Source organism: Zalophus californianus, chromosome 9 (assembly GCF_009762305.2).
Source record: "Zalophus californianus isolate mZalCal1 chromosome 9, mZalCal1.pri.v2, whole genome shotgun sequence".
NCBI classification, from domain to species: Eukaryota; Metazoa; Chordata; class Mammalia; order Carnivora; family Otariidae; genus Zalophus; species Zalophus californianus.
Genome location: NC_045603.1, coordinates 17,704,655 through 17,720,789, shown reverse-complemented (window position 1 = coordinate 17,720,789; position 16,135 = coordinate 17,704,655). Strand labels below are relative to the sequence as shown.

The window sequence follows — 16,135 nt, the reverse complement described above, 5'->3', positions numbered from 1 at the left end:
ATAGCTAAAATGTCAGCAGGAAGAAGGGAGGTGGAACGCCATGATCCCAGTGCACAGTCAGTCCAGAGAGGCCACCACTGCCAATGCCACAGGATTTTGTGGTCCTGCCACTACAGCAGATTCTCTGCTGTCCCTGCTTTTCTACATCAGCAGCTCCTGGCTCAATGTACTATAGTGGGTGCCTCTGATTGGTCAGACTTAGATCTGTGTAGTCCTCACAACAATTCTAAAAATACGTATTATCGTTCCCATTTTACAGATGAGGAAACTGAGACCCAAAGACGTTATGTGACTTGCCAATGGCAGGTTTAAGTTGGCCTGACTCCCAAGCCCACGCTCCCAGTAACCCCACCTGGTGCCTCCGCCCCATTGATGGATAAAGGACACGTGTGCTTCCAAAAGGGTCATTCCGGTTGCTCCTGCCGGTAACGTAAGTGTATTGTCTTCTCACTCCACCCTTCCCAGCGTCAGGGGAAGTGTATCATTTATCATAAAGACTTGCTAATTTGATGGACTAAAACAGAGTCTTCTTGTTTTGGTTTGCTTCTTTGCTTTAACTGTTGAGATTGAACATTTCCCCATATTCTATCATCCACTTATATTTCCTTTTCGTATGTGTGAAAAATCCCATCCCTGTTTTTTGTTCATGTGTCTACTGGGGTCTCGGTGGTTTTATCTTAGTTATTTGTTCACATGAGCTCTTTACATATAGCAAAGAAGTTTAACTCTTTCTTTCTTTCTTTCTCTTTTTTCCCAATGAGTATTTTCACTTCCTGTTTAACTTTATTCATTTTCCTTGGACAAACAGGAGCTTTGCACTTTTAGGGTCAAATATTTAACAATTATTTTTCAGGCTGCCTGCTTAAGACAAGGGACTGTTTCAGGGGGAGACATCTCTAACCCTGAATACTTTGAGAATTCCTCTTTTTCATGCCCTGCCGCCTCACAATACTTCTGGGTCAATAGGCTTATAGGAGTCCTTTCATCTCCAGAGAGAGGGTCATAAACAACTCTGAGAGGCATGGTTTTTCACTACACCCTGGGGCAAAGAAAAATAAAGACAAAGGTGAGTATTGTTTGCTCCAGTCATTGACACAGACTCCTCTCTTCCCCCATCTAAACAACTATGGCTTGGGGAATGCTAAAACCCTGTCTTTAAAATTCGGGAGGTTTGACCTGCAGGAAGGAAAGGCTCTGAAAGTGGGCATGTCTGTGAGTGCAGGGCCTGCTGACAGCCTGAAAAACTCTCCTTTAACTCTTTATTGCCCACCCCACCTTGACCTGTGCCCCCAAGCTCCTCTGAGGGTTGATCTTGATAAAGCATGATCTTTGAGGGTTGATTTGAGGGTTAATCTTGATAAAGCATGATCTCGATAGGAAGTCTAGACGATGCGCTGTTAGACATCTGGAGAACATAGGGACATGGTTGGTACACTGAAGCATGAGTCTTGGAGCCATATAATGTGGCACTTACAAGCTGTGCAAACGGGAGCAAGTCCCTTAATCTGCCGGAGGCTCAGTCTTGTCATCTGTGTAATGGGATACTCCTGCCGGCCTTGTGTGATTGACATGAGGATTAGGGGTGTGCACGACATGTGCTTAGCAGTCTGGGATGTGGTTAAGTACGCAGCAGAAGCCCGTTCTAATGCATCAGGAAAGTAACGGGCAAGAACTTGTGGGTCATCTGCTGTGTGTCCAGCTTTGTATCAGGTCAGTGGCAACTGGTCCCCAAAATCAACCTTCATGAATTTACAAGGTGCCTCCCAGGAGCCAGGGCACAGCTCAAGAAATGACTCTGCAACCATCTGACAGTGTAGAAGTGCTGAATTATAGAGGAAGGGCTTTGCGTCTTACAAGAAGTGAGATAACGTCTGTAGGCTGAAGTATTAGGGAAAGCTTCCTAGAGGAAGTAGCAGCTTGAGTTGGGTTTTGATGATTTAAGAAACATTTTCTCCTTCTATTGGAACATTTTTTTCCCTCTGAAAATGAAAATAACTATATGTTTTTCCTTTTTAGAAATAATATGTACTCTTTAAAAAATACTTAGACAATGCAGTAAATTGATTTTAAAGATCTCAACACTCAGGAATACCTACCATTAATGTTTATATAAAATGTATATATTTGGATACAAATATAATTAGATTTGCTTATGTATTTATACAAAAACAAGAGGATATATACATACTGTGTGGTAATGTCTTCAACTGATTCAGTCATTTCCTTTGTAGTGGCTGGAGTATTCCATCATATGGAGGTTTTATACTTTTTTAAGCCAAACCCGAGGGGTGCCTGGGTGGCTCAGTCATTAAGCGTCTACCTTCAGCTCAGGTCATGATCCCGTGGTCCTGGGATCGAGCCCCGCATCGGGCTCCCTGCTCCACGGGGAGCCTGCTTCTCCCTCTCCCACTGCCCCTGCTTGTGTTCCCTCTCTCGCTGTCTCTCTCTGTCAGATAAATAAATAAAATCTTAAACAAACAAACAAACAAACCCGAATTGCTAGGCCCTTAGGTGATTTTGGCACAGCTAAGTATGTGAATATTCAAATTCTTTCAATCAATAGCTTAGTGATTTTAGTTAAATCATTGTTGGATCACTTTCCAGAAATGTTGTAGAAGTTGTATTGATTTATATTCACTTCCACCATCAGTACATAAGGATTCTCTCTTCCCCACACCATTCCCAGCACTGGGTCTTGCCAATATTTTATAATTTCTGCCAGGCTGCAGGCAAAAATGATATCACTCCTTTAATATGTATTTCTAGACCGCCCTATGTTAACACTATCATGCTAGGCATGGTAGAGACAGGGCCCCAGCCCTCCCCTCACAGAGTTCAAAGACCTACAGGATTGAGAGGCATTAATTAAGCAGTTCCCGCAAATTTGCGAGGAGGGCTGTTATCATTTGCCTTTCTTAGATTATCCAGTCAGGTCCTTAGGTTTTATGGTGATGTAACTTCATGTTTGTCAGTGGACCAAGGAGATGGCTGCTCTCTTTTGCCTCTGTTTACTCGTGAAATGATACAGATGAAGGGACAACACTACAGAACATCCCGAGGGTTTTTCTAGGGGAAAAAGATGAAATTAGTTAGGCTTTTCTGGCCTCATTTCTATAACATCCTTGGAACCTTATTTATTATTAATGTCTTGAAGACTGCATCATGCCTGTGGGGATTATATCCTGATGTGGCATACTTTAATTGCACAACATGGGATAAAATAATAATTGTATAAAATGGTGCTGGAACAACTGGATATCTGTATTAAAAAAAGAGAGAGAGAGAGAGCGAGAACCTCCATGCTTACCTTACACCAGACAGCCAAATTTCACTCAACATAGATCAAAGACTTCAACATAAGGGCTAGAACCTTTATGCTTCAGCAAGAGAACACGGGAGAAAATCTTTGTGGCATTGAGTTAGGCCAAGATTTCTTTAACAGAACACAGAAACACGAACCATCAAAGAAACACTAAAATGGACTTCAGTTTTGAAAACCTTTGCTCTTCAAAAGGCATGGTTAAGAAAACAAAAAGGAGAGCAGACTAAGAGCAGATATATGCAAAACATGTATGAGCTTGTATCCAGAGAATATGAAGAATTTAGTAATATCACAACCGATCATGAGAAATAATAGTTAAAAATTTGAACAGACGCTGCACAACAGAAGATTTTTGAATGATTAAGAAACACATGAAAAGAGGGGTACCTGGGTGGCTCAGTCATTAAGCCATAAGACATAAGCCATAAGACATTAAGCCAAAGACATAACTCGGAGCGCAGACTCTTCCTCCCAGGCTTTGGCTCAGGTCATGATCCCAGGGTCCTGGGACCGAGCCCCGCATCGGGCTCCCTGCTCATCGGGGGGCCTGCTTCTCCCTCTCCCACTCCTCCTGCTTCTGTTCCTGCTCTCAGTGTCTCTCTCTCTCTCTGTCAAATAAATAAATAAAATCTTAAAAAAAAACACATGAAAAGATGCTCAGCATCCCTAGTCACCACGGACATGCAGTTAAGATGAAAGTGGCAGATCATTAAACATTCAGTAGAATGGCTAAGATTAAAAAGACTGACAACACTAGGTATTGAAAAGGATATGCAAGTCTCCTCCTTTGCTGGTAGTGATGCAAAAGGGTACAAAAGTCACTTTGGAGAGGTAGGCCATGTCCTATAATGTGTCCTAGGTATTTGCCCAAGATTAATGAAAACATTCGTTCATACACAGACTTGCATGCAAATGTGCTTTGCAGTGCTATTCATATTAGCTAAAAACTGGAAACCGTGCAAATGTCCGTCAACTGATGGATGGATGGATGAACAGATTGTGGTAAATCCACACTGTGGAATACTGCTCAGCAATAAAAAAGGAATTCCATATTAAGATGAATGAATTTCGAAATAATTTTGTTAAGTGGAAGGAGCCAGCCATGGCAGGCTACATAGAGCATGATTCCATTTCCATAGAATTGTAGAAAAGGCAGGGGCACGTGGGTGGTTCAGTCGGTTAAGTGTCTGATTCTTCCGCCCAGGTCTTGAGCTCAGGGTTGTGAGTTCAAGCCCTGCGTTGGGCTCCACACTGGGCGTGGCGCCTACTTAAAAAAAAAAAATGTAGGAAAGGCAAAACCTGTAGTGAAAGAAAGATGATCAGTGGCTGCCTGGAGGAGCCAGGGTCTGGGCAGGAGATGGATGGCAGAGGGGGCAAGAGGGAACAGTCTGGACAGTGGAAATATTCTGTATCTCGATTGCAGTCATGGAGGTTATATACTGTTTACAATCGCCTAAACTCAGCAAACTGTACACCTAGAGTTAATAGGTTTTATTTATGTATTAAAGCTGGGAGGAAAAAAGAAACATCAGAAAAAAATTGAACTTTCTTGCCTTTCTTCTTATGTATTTCCCGCTTTGGTATGATTTCTATTTTGAATCACATGTGGGAGTGAGCAATCGTAAGGTTTTCAGTTTGAGGTTCTCAGTGTCTTCATCTGGCCCCCAGCCGCACAGCATCGGAGGCCCTTTTGGTCATGCGCTGGGGACACCGGTCACCTCCAAGGCATCTACTGCTCTTGTCCTCCAAGCTGTGTGACTTTCATGCCAGGCTTGGGGCCCCAGAGTCTCTGGTGACACGGGGGCCACCGGGCCGGGTTCCTGCCTCCCCTGGTGACTACAGATGTCCTCTGCCTCCCAGGGCACAGGGTGGGAGGCACTCACACCTCCCTTCTGAAATCCCCCCCAACACCCCCCCCACCTTTTCTCCCTGGCATTCTCCCTCCCATAATTTTACATTTGTCTCTAAGAAAGTCTTCATCCAATCCCTCAGCCAGGTAGCAAGAAGCTGCTTGAAAGGGAGGGGTCGTGGAGCAGTGAAAGATACAGGAGAACAAACACAAGTGAATATTTCAATAAATTACTGGGCCATGGATAGCAAAGTGTGCATCAGCGATGCTAATGTCCGAACCGAAGAGCGGCAGGAGGTAGGGGTCCTGGAAGGATGGGTCACACGGGCATGCAGAGGGGCTGGCAGGGGTGCAAAGGGAGATGAGCCGTGAAGGCACCCAACAGTCATAGAGTGCCATGTCATCTCTCTGGCGTCCTGCCCATCGGGGCAGCTGTGCCTGTAGGGCTCAGAGGGGGACGTGACCTGCCTCAGGTCACACAGGTCCACATGGGCCGTCCAAGCCCTCAGCCCGACTGGCAGTCAAACAAGAGAGGGGACTCAGGAACCACTGCTGCTGCCTGCCGTCTGGCTTTGTGACCTGGAATCTGCCAAGACTGCTGTGTGACCCTGGGTAGGTTAGGTCACCGTTCCCTGCCTCAGTTTCCTCCTCTGTAACACAAGGACGGTAGCGGCCCCCACCTGCAAGCGGGTGGGGAGGGGAAGCACATCAAACGTGGCCTAGAACATGGCCCCCTGGCACCATGCCTGAGCGGGGCGTGGGGTGGCCAGAAGCACCCAAGTCATTGGATCGGAGCTGGAGAGCTTCCTTTCAGGTCATCTGGACAGGAGTTGGGGAGCTGGCCAGGGCCCGCTGCAGCGGGGAGCAGCTCGGGAGCTGATTTCTGAGCTGTGCGTGGACGGGAGGGGTGGGTGAGGCCACGCAGGGGGCATCTGGGGTGGGGTCGAGCCCTAGGGTCCAACAGCCCTCTCTCCTCCAGAAGGCAAGGAGGGGAGCCTCTGGGGCCTAAATTGGCCAGAGGGGGCATCAGAAAATGAACAGAATAGCGGTGGGTATTTCTTCCCTCCTCCTTTGTCTCCCTCATCTTCCCCCCCCCCGCCCCCGCCGTCCTTCTCTGCCTCTTCCCCTTCTCTCCCCCTCTGTCTTCCTTTCTTTCGTCCCCACTTTGTTCCAAAAAGCCTGGGAGGAAGAGTCTGCGCTCCGAGCTATGTCATAAGTAACCCCCTTGTGTACTTGCGGTTTACCTACCTGTAGAAAAATCTGTACCTAAGATCACCACATGCTGTGGGCAAATGGTTTCTGATTCCACTCCACAAATATTTACTGTGCTCTGGTTAACTGAGCGTACTTTGTGCTGGAGGTGCCACAGAGATGCAAATGGGCAAGGCCAGTCCTTGCAGGAGCCAGTTGGGGGCCCCTGGCTGATGTTGGCAGAAGACAAGCCCTCCTTTCCCAAGGATGCTAAAGGGCTCTCTGTCTCCCAGTGCCCTGGGCCCACTTCCTTCTCCAGCCGAGTGCAGAAAGGGCCATGGCTGCCAGTCCTGCAAGGTCTCAACAAGACCGTACATTGAAGGCGTAAGTCCACGGGAATGAGGCCGAGCCCGGCCTGCAGGTATGGGAGGGCTTGGTAAATATCTGTGGGCTCACTGCTGATGGCATGCATGAGCTGAGATTCTGATTTCACATCTATTTCTTCCTTGCCTGTGAGTTTTCCACGATCATCCATTTACGTAGAACTTTCCCCTTAACGCATTTTCTCCGACCACACCAGGCTTTGAAACGGGCGGCCCCAGTTTTATTTGCATGCCATTTAATTCGGAGAGGACATTCCCAGCCTAACAATCAAGCAAGATTTAGCCAGGTCCCAGGATGAGCACAGTGCTGGTTTGCCAGAACTCTCGGGGCTAAAGGGCATTAGAAAAATAAGGGAAAAATAAGATCTGAAGAGCAACTGGGGGTTGCAGTCGGGAAGACTGTTCCCCAAATGCTTTAGGCTCTGAATTCCTGGACTTGGTGTGATGTGGAGCCGTCTGTGAGTAATTCTGACCGATAAATGATGAACAGAAGTGACACGTGCTTCTTTTGGGCTGGATCCCTGAATCGTTCACGTGAGGCCTGCCGGAGACTTCCTCTCCTCAGGCCTGGCAACCATCATTGTTCTAAGTAGGGGCTGCTTCGGCCTCATCCTTGAAAAATGCCATGTGGACAGCCCCTCTTCTGGCCCACCGCAGACGTGGTGGAGTGAGATGTAAGCCCTGGTTGTAGCCACTGAAATTGGGGCTTGTTAGTGCAGCATGACTTGGCCTGTCCTGACTGGTACACTGGGAAAACAGAAACCCTGACCTGAGAGGCAGGCCTTCCTTATCCTCTCTTCAAAGTTCAAAATACCAAATCTTCTCCCTTTTCCTCACTCTTATCAAGCAACACTGTGCTTTATCTGGTCAATATTTATCATGTAGCATGAGTAAAAGAGGTAAAAAAAAAAAAGTTTTGTTAGAAATGTACAGAAAGCAATGAGTCCATTTGAAGTTGGGAAGTTTGCAGTGTGATGGAGGAGACAAGAAATGGAACCTTTTCCCTCACCCCTAATATGGGTAGAACAACAGAATCCCAGGCCATTACCGGTGACCTTTATGGTAGACTTTAGAGGTGATCTAACTTAACTTTATAGCCTAAGAAGGCATTACTTCTCCATCTCTGACTTAGCTGTCCCTACCCAATGCCAGTCATGAAGCTGAGCACTAGAGACAGGTGAATGAAACCCAGTCTAATGGGTACAGTGACCCAAGAGGGGTTTGGACCTAGTGCTCAGAGCACCGAGGAGGAAAGAAGCTACTTCAGATGAGAAATCAGGGAAGGCTTCTTGGAAGAGGTGGTAGTTTACCTATGAGAGCCTTACCCCTCACTGTATGTTTATTTGTTTGGGCCAGTTCCTGACTGATGTGGGAAATACGAAAATGGATATTGGGCGTGGCTCACCACCTTCTCCACCATTTGGGCCAACTCAACCCTCCGTAACCCACCAGAAATTATACTTCTCAGCCCTGTGACTTCCCAGACTGCCTTATGGATGTCCAGACTTTTGTCCAGGTACAGTGTGGTCTCTTCTCTGGATGGTGAGAGCCCAGTTGGGTGAACCCTGCCTGCTCTGTAAAACCAGGAATTAAAACGAGAGCCTGACATTCTAGGCAAAGTGTTGCAAGTGCTCATCTAACCATGCTCTGTGCAAAGAATCCCTGCCTTGGTTGGGGTGGGTGGCCATGTGCTCAACTCCCATCCCCAATCTCCTGTGGGGAGAATCACTGAAGAATGGCTTTGTTCTGGGTTGTTCAGCTCTGCAGCCTTTAGCAAGCAACTCATTCACAAGTGAGTACAAATTAATACAGTACACACCAGTTACATAAATATTGTGCTGTAATTGATTGTCTTCTGTAATCAAAGGCAAGGCTGCTGACTTTGTTACTTCCCCTACCTTGCAACTCTGGGGTAAGGGAACTGAGGTGGTAGAAGTGGGTTTTGCTGCATGGGTCTGTTTGTGAGCTGTGTCTCATGTATTGAGAAGAGGGGTAAGAGCCCTTACATTCAGATTCAATGAGTATTTATCAAATGCCTATTATGTGAGAGGTACTGAAAGACCTATTATCTTAGTTCGTTATGAATTGAGTTAATAGTAGGAACAATTTGATAATATGACACAAAAGTTAGTCTTTACAATAACATTTTCCCCCCTGGTAGATATTCTTGTTGGACTTTAAATAATCCTTTAGGTTTTAAAAACCTGATGTAAACTTACTAAGGAAAATAAAAAGACAGGGCAGCTCCTATCTCTTCGCTTACAGAAACCACAGAGGGCAGAAGAACAAGATCTTCAGTTCCGGGTGGTAGGTAAGTGGACTGTAGTAGCCGATTTTCGAAAGTTAGAACAGGGTAGGTGAGCCAGTGATCTCCTGCTATTTGCCTGCATCTGCTTTATTGATTGTTGAATCACTTCCATGCATGGCATTGGAAATTTTAAGTTACTTCCCACAATACAAGAAAGCAACGTCATCTTTCCATTTACCTGCCAACGCTAAGGCCGGCTGGGTTTTTCCATCAGTTGTTTGGATTCGGAGGACAGTGACTTCGTGGGGGCAACCTCTCACTTCCCCCCCTGCTGGGACTCGAGTGTATCTGGGAGAATTTGGACGGAGCTCTGCCCGTTGAGAAGCCAGAGTTTTAAAATCCTCAAGCAAGCCCCCTTTGCCTTGTCTACGGAGAGACTTTGCGTAAATCCCCGAGGAAGCTCCGTTGTCGCCTGACCCCTGCGGGTAGTGCAGTTTCCCTAACCTTGACCCGAAGTCAGCCGTTTTTAACTCCTTTCCAAAACATCGCACCAGCCTGGCTGTGGTTTGAAAGAAAAACGAAACCGCCCGTTTTGGGCGTCCGCAAAAGGGCACTCGCTCCCTGGGGGCTAGGAGCAACTTCTCGACCACCCGGCCCAGTGATCTGAGATGATCGCGGACCACCAGACCCCTTTCCGCTCCCGGTGCCCAACTCGCTCGCTGCCACTTCCCTCCACAAACGCCGGCAGGAGTGGGTGGCAGCACCGAGGCGATTTTATTCGCGTTTTTTCCCTCTGCGTTTTGTCATGGAAACGCTGACACAACCTCCAGACGGCGGCCGAGCCCGGCCGGGGACTGAGGGCTTTTGGGACCCTGCGGGAGCGCGGCGCGCACTCCGCACTCCCCGGGAAACAGCTGGACGCGACCAATTCCCGGGTAGGGGCGGGGGGAGCGCGACGCTCCGCCCCGGCGCTCGGGTCCCTCCCTCCTCCCGGCTCTCCGCGGGCGCCCTCCCCTCGCCGGGGGCTGCGAGTTGCATTTGGTAAAACCCAGCCCGGAATATATAGATCACTGGAGCGCAATGAAGTAGCCTTTGGAGAGGAGGGAGGGGGCCCGTCCGACAGCCCCAGCGGCCAGCGCAGCGGCGGCACCATCCGCGCTCGCACCCCAGCCGCCCGGCCCGCGAGGAGGCAGCGCGGCGGCCGCCGGCGGGAGCGGAGGCGGCGGCGGGGAGGCGGAGAGGAGCAGCAGGAGGAGCAGGGGCGCGCAGCCGGCGGGTCCACGCATCTCGGCACTTCCAGAGCAACTCCGGCGCCTTCCATACCCCTGCCCGGGGCTGGGGGCTCCGAGAGCGGCCGCGAAGCCCTCCCGATCGTCCCCCCACCCCGAGCCCTGCCCAGCCCTGCCCTGCGCCTCCCGGGCTCCGCTCCGCGCGGCAGGGTCCCGGCTCCTGCGCCCCGGGCGCGCCTCCCGGACACCCCGGTCCCCGCAGCCAGGACAAAGCCATGAAGCCGGCGCTGCTGGAAGTGATGAGGATGAACAGAATTTGCCGGATGGTGCTGGCCACTTGCTTGGGATCCTTTATCCTGGTCATCTTCTATTTCCAAAGTATGTTGCACCCAGGTAGGGGGCGCGTTAGCGTGGTTTTGTTGGATATTTTTTTTCCTCTCTCGCGCTCTCGCTCGCTCACTGGCGCCGGGTTTCTGCCTCTTCCAGCCTTACCTCTTCCCTCTCAGCCACCTCGGGGCTCCTTGCTGCCCGGTCTGCCCGGGTCGCCGAGTCGGGATGGAGAGGAGGAGGGAAGACGTACTCACCTTCCTCTTCTTCCTCCGGGTTCCAGGCTGGAGGATGAGAGCAAGGAGGGGCGGTAGTTTTTTTTCCCCCCCTCTCCCTTTTCTCTTTGTGTCTCTTGTCTGTCTGTCTGCGAGGTAGCAGAGCAAGGTAGAGAGGTTGTGGGCAGCTCCTGGTGGTGGGGGACCGGTTTGAAGAGAATGCAACTCCCCGCTGATGCCGCGATCTGAGGATGAAAGAGGCGCCGGGAGCCTGCCGCCCTGCGCCCAGGCGCGCTGCCTTTTCCTGGGTGGGGGGCCCGGGGGCGAAGGCTCTGCGCCCCAGCGAGGTCGCCAGTCCCCGCCGCGAGCTGGGGAGCCCGAGGCTTAGGCTCCCACGTGTCCCGGGCTCGGCGCCGCGCAGAGGTGTGGGGAGAGGTTGGGTGCCCGGCGCTGCCCCTCCACCAGGCTAGGGAAGCGGCCGGGCGCCCGCTGATTGCCCCCGGGGTCTGGCTCCGCAGTGACCTTGCGGCTGGTGCCCTGGGGCCTGCTTCACCCTGCGCCCCCACCCCAGCGGCTCTCCCGACCCTGCGCTGGTCACGGCCCCCGGGTCACGCCTTGACCACAGCAGTTTTAGAGGAAACTTTGGTCTGGTCCTGGGCTGACCGTCAGGTTGCTTCCCCCACTCCTGGGTTCCGAGCATCTGAAGTCCCCCAGAGGGCCCCGGGGCCTGTGGCAATGAGCCCCCTCCCCCGCAGCCCTCGGGAGCTTCTACAAGTTCCACATCTGAAACGTGGACTGGGGGAGGATTGAGGCTTGCCCCTTTCAAGGGGCGCTAAGGAAAGTTTGGGACCTGGGGAGGGAGGGGCGCCTTCGAGCGCGGCGGCCGGGCGTTCGCAGCTCGAGCCCCCAAGCCCAACAGGTAAAAAACCTTCCGAGGAGGCTTCGGGGAGACGCGGATCTCCCCGGGGAGCCGTGGTATCCCCACCCCACCTCACCCCCGGCAGGCCCCCGCTGGGCCACTTTGGCTCCGAAATCCATTTTTTTTACGCCTCCGAGTTGCCTTTCTCAGTATAGCCACAGCAATAATTTGCTTTTATAATTGCAAGGAGGGAGATGGAAGCACATTTCCTTCCAGGGAAATGGGGTTGGTGTTTTTCTTTTTGCCCCCCCCCCCCCCCGCGTTCTTCTTTCAGTGTGTATCTAACACTTTGAGCAGACGCAGCCCCGAATTCTTCTAGCCCGCGTTTGGGTGGGTGGCAGAGGGATAAAGCTGTTCTTTCCATCAATCATGCCGGGGCTGCTGGTGGGAGCTTCCTTTGACAGCGCGGGGCCGGCCGGGCCACTGGGCTCCCGCTCCCCGCTCGGCGGGAGCAGTTGTTAAAGCGGCCACATGGCTAAGGATATGGTCTGACACTACCACACGGAACCTCAGGACATCCGAGCCAGCCTTGTAGAAGATGGCTTTTGTTTGCAGCTGGGTATTTTTAGTTCCATGTCAGCAAACTGCAGCCGTGTTTGTCTCCTCACCCAAACCGGTGGTTGGGAAACTTCTAAGGCAATTTAAAAATGGACCTCGCTGATGTTCTGGGCGGTGTCGGTGGTTGCAGCGCGCTGGGCCAGACAGACAGAGGCATCCTGGAGGCCAGACCAGACTCCGCCCCAGAGACTGGGGGACTGGGTGGTGTGCAAGTACACTGGGGCTCCACCAGTTTAAACAAAGGGCCGAATGGTTTGGTCTAGACTCTAGACATGTGTTTAGGTCACTTAAAATTTTGCCTGGATGGAACCTGCCAGGTAGCTCTTTGCAGAAATGCCTGGAACAGGGATGGATCTTAGACTCCATTCGGAATGCACTTGAATTTCACTGTACCTGTTAGTGGTCCAGGGAAATATAACTCTATATGTGACTATATATATATATATATATATGTATATATATATATATATATAAAACTATAAATTAACTGTAATACCACCGCTATCCATGCTTTTCATGTAGCCTGGGCTTTGCTTTTCTTGTCTGAGAATTAGGAAATAACTTTCTAACCAGAGACACTGGGAAGAAATTTCCAACTTGTAATTGGCACTTTGCTAAAATTTCCAGCCCTGGTTTACAACGTTGGCTTGAAAGTGGCACTGGACTTTTCTTCGGTCTAACCTTTGGGAATCAGGGACAGAACTTTCTCTCAGGGTATCCTGATAAGGATCCTCTGTCCTTGACCCTATGTTCTCAGCCTTTGCTTCCCTTCCTCCTGGCCCCATTGCCACCCAAGAAATAGCATTTGTTTATTATTTAAATAAAGTAATTTAATAATTTAAATAAAAATAATAAATTATTATTTATCTCTATGAGTATGCTCTTTTGACTACCCCCCCCACCCTGTCCTTAGCAAGTACTACTTTCAATACCTTCTATTCAATACAGACCTGAAGATGGTTCAATCGAAAGGTCTTCCTTATTTTGAATTACATATGGTTCTGCGAAAACTTCATGCCAATGGTTCATTATAACACAGGGTGTAAAAATATGTTTTGAAATCAATATTAAACATTTCCCTTTCTATTTTTTCCATTTTATTCAACTTTACTGACATTAAACATCGCGGAGCTGATGCTCCATCTTTTCTACTGCTTTGAATTTCTTTAAAAGTGAGCTGATCTTTGCTTCTTCAATTTAGGTAATGGTGGGATGATCCTTTGGCCGGGCTCTGCAGTTTCAGTCTTTACAGATCACCCAGGGAGAGGCAGAAAGGACTGCAGCATGGCTTAGATTGTGTTGCTAAAAATTTGGAGCCCTCTGGCAGGAGTTTCACATACCTGTATCTGAAATAGAAAAATAGTATTCCACAAGAAATGGATTCCTGGCTTCTTTGGTGGCTAGAGAACACCTGGAGTGTGAGAGGAGGGAGAGAAAGAAGAAAGGAGACGTGACGTGATGGGGAGGGCTGGCTGTTTCTCTCTTTCTCTCTCATTAGACAATGAGTCTAATCTGGGGCCCATTGTCTTTTGTACTTTTCTAATTCATAAACTGAAGCAATTCCTAAACTTGAGTAGCTGATCTTTCATTTGTTTGGAGCGTTCGGCAGAAGTGGGCCTTGTCAGGAAGGCAGCTTTCTTTAGATCTGTGACACTCTGATTTAATAGTTTTTGTTTAGATCAGGGCTTTTTTTTTTTTTTTTTAACATTTTAGTTTTAAGTGATCTCTACACCCAGCGTGGGGCTTGGACTCACACCCCTGAGATCAAGAGTTGCATGGTCCACTGGCTGAACCAGTCAGGTGCCCCAGGATCAGGTTTTAGGTCCCATTCTAGTTCCGATGTTTTGCACAGTGCCTGACCCATAGTAGGCTCTCAGTAAAATATTTGCTGGATGAAAGCATGAAGTGGCTTAACCCTAGAAGACCCACTTCTCTGGTTTTTAGGAAAGTTGTCAAGCCTTGCCAAGAATGCCCTGTCAGTGAGTCTGGGTCTGTCTGGTGGAGACCGTTCCTTGCCTTCCTGGTCTCTGAGAGCCCCCGCCCCCGCAGACATGAATTTGGTTTAAGTGATCATACACCAGACAGGAGCATTCCCCAAGGCCTAGATTTGCTGCCCCGAGGTATGATGCAGCTGGGGGCACTGCTCCGTGTCCTGGGTACCAGGGAAGCTTGGCCTTGTTTAGCTACTGACTTCAAGAAACCCATCCCCAGGACGAAAACCTTTTGTGGGTGGGAGCTGCTCCTGAAGTTGGTGAGAAAGGAACTGCAATGCTATAGTGGTTTCTGCACACGTGTAGTCCCTCAGTGAGTGCATCCTCTAGAAGTGCATCCTGGACGGTTCGGCGTCTCACATACCTGCCCCGCATACCTGCCCTGGACGGCTGGGCTTTGATGGAGCTGTGTTGTGCAAGGCGAAGCTGAGAGGCCCCCAGGCTGCATTTGTGCCTAGTGTGTGAAGACAGATCCCCTCAACCTTCCTTTTGTGTCACTCCATACCATAGGGTTGTGGTTTGGTTTGAAAGCTCGTGTTCAAAGAAGAGAAGCCTACGGAGGAGAAAGCCTTTCCTCTGTTTCTCATCTTTTTTCCTTTGCCGTATGTTTACTTTCACTGTTGCCTGGGATTTCTTTGCCTTGGTTGCATGTATTGAAAGCTTATACCCTTTATTTAAAGACTTCCTGGGTTACCCCTTTGTAGTTTTACTTGATTAGATGGAAAGCACAGTGCTTTTGTGTTATAATTTCAGTCTAATTATAAATAGAATATGTGCTCTTTTTAGAAAATTTAGGAAGTATAGAAGAGAAATAATCGTTTTTTATTCTGGCACCCAGAGGCAACAGGTGCTTTGTTCTATAAATTACAGAATATATAGATTAAAAAAATAGTTGAGACCACAGTATGAATTTTGTACCTGTTTTGATGTATTTTAGACAAATTCATCGTTATGGTGACTAGTTATTAAGTTTAAAGACAAAATTTAATTACAGCCTTTTTAATTTATAGACTTGCATATGCCTCTGCTGACCCCTCCCCTCCCCCTCTTTGTAGGATGTCAGTCCAATTTTTTTTTCCTTTTTTGCTGCACATGTTTAATTTTATTTTTTAGTTTAACCTAATTAATTATTTATTTTTTTAAAAGTAGGCTCCATGCCCAACACAGAGCTTGAACTCACAACCTGAGGTCAAGACCAGAGATCAGGAGTCGGAAGCTCAACCGACTTGAGTCACCCAGGCGCCCCTGCACACATTTAATTTTACATTAAAGAATCTTTTTGCTTAGACATGAAATGAGTTTGGAGTCAAAACAATTTGTAGGGGCTATCCTTAGGTCATCTATCTGAAACTTCCTTTGGAAAGACATCAGGAGGGTCTCAAATATGAGACTGTTATGGATCCCTAAAGTAGCATGAAATAACTGAAGGTTAGGACTTGTCCAGTATGGGGTCTCCCTTTGGTGGTTGAAATGTTTGCACCTCAGTGGGGCATTTTCCTAGCTGCGTTAAGGCAAGACTGATGCACTTAGGCAATTTCCTCCGACAGTTCTAGCCACTGCTCGTGAGTCCATGAGTCGTTGCTTTCGGGAATAAAAGTGGCGGTCAGGCACCAGGGGAAGGGTGGCTGGAGATTTCTGTGAGGTCTGGGCAGGGGGGATCCAGCCTGCAGCAGAGGTGGCTGTGGTTTATATTTATATGGTTGGAAAGTCATCTTGCTTATGACCAGCTCTATCGGCACAGCCATTTAAAAACAGGAAATCAAAAGCTTACAAGCACAGGCTCCACCCTTTCCCCCCCCTCTTCAACCCACCAACTGGACAACCTCTTCTTGATCTGGGGAAGGTAGGTGAAAAAGGCCTCAGGAAGGTCATTGCCAACAGGCATGTGCGTTCAGATTCTTAG

General features: G+C 48.9%; 1 protein-coding gene across 3 annotated transcripts in view; it reads left to right on the top strand.

The window, feature by feature from the left end:
• Positions 1-354: 354 nt before the first annotated feature.
• Positions 355-16,135, top strand: part of CHST11 (carbohydrate sulfotransferase 11) — a 264,556-nt gene continuing 248,775 nt past the window's right edge. Inside the window, exon 1 of one of the 3 annotated variants that reach the window (XM_027594355.2) lies at positions 355-430. Coding sequence is in view for 2 of the 3 variants with exons in the window: in XM_027594352.2 (XP_027450153.1) it covers positions 10,498-10,615 (118 nt within the window). In the remaining variant the exon portion in view is untranslated. Of the gene's footprint in view, positions 431-10,020; positions 10,616-16,135 lie in introns of those variants that run through there. The other 2 variants (XM_027594353.2, XM_027594352.2) reach the window with 2 other exon arrangements.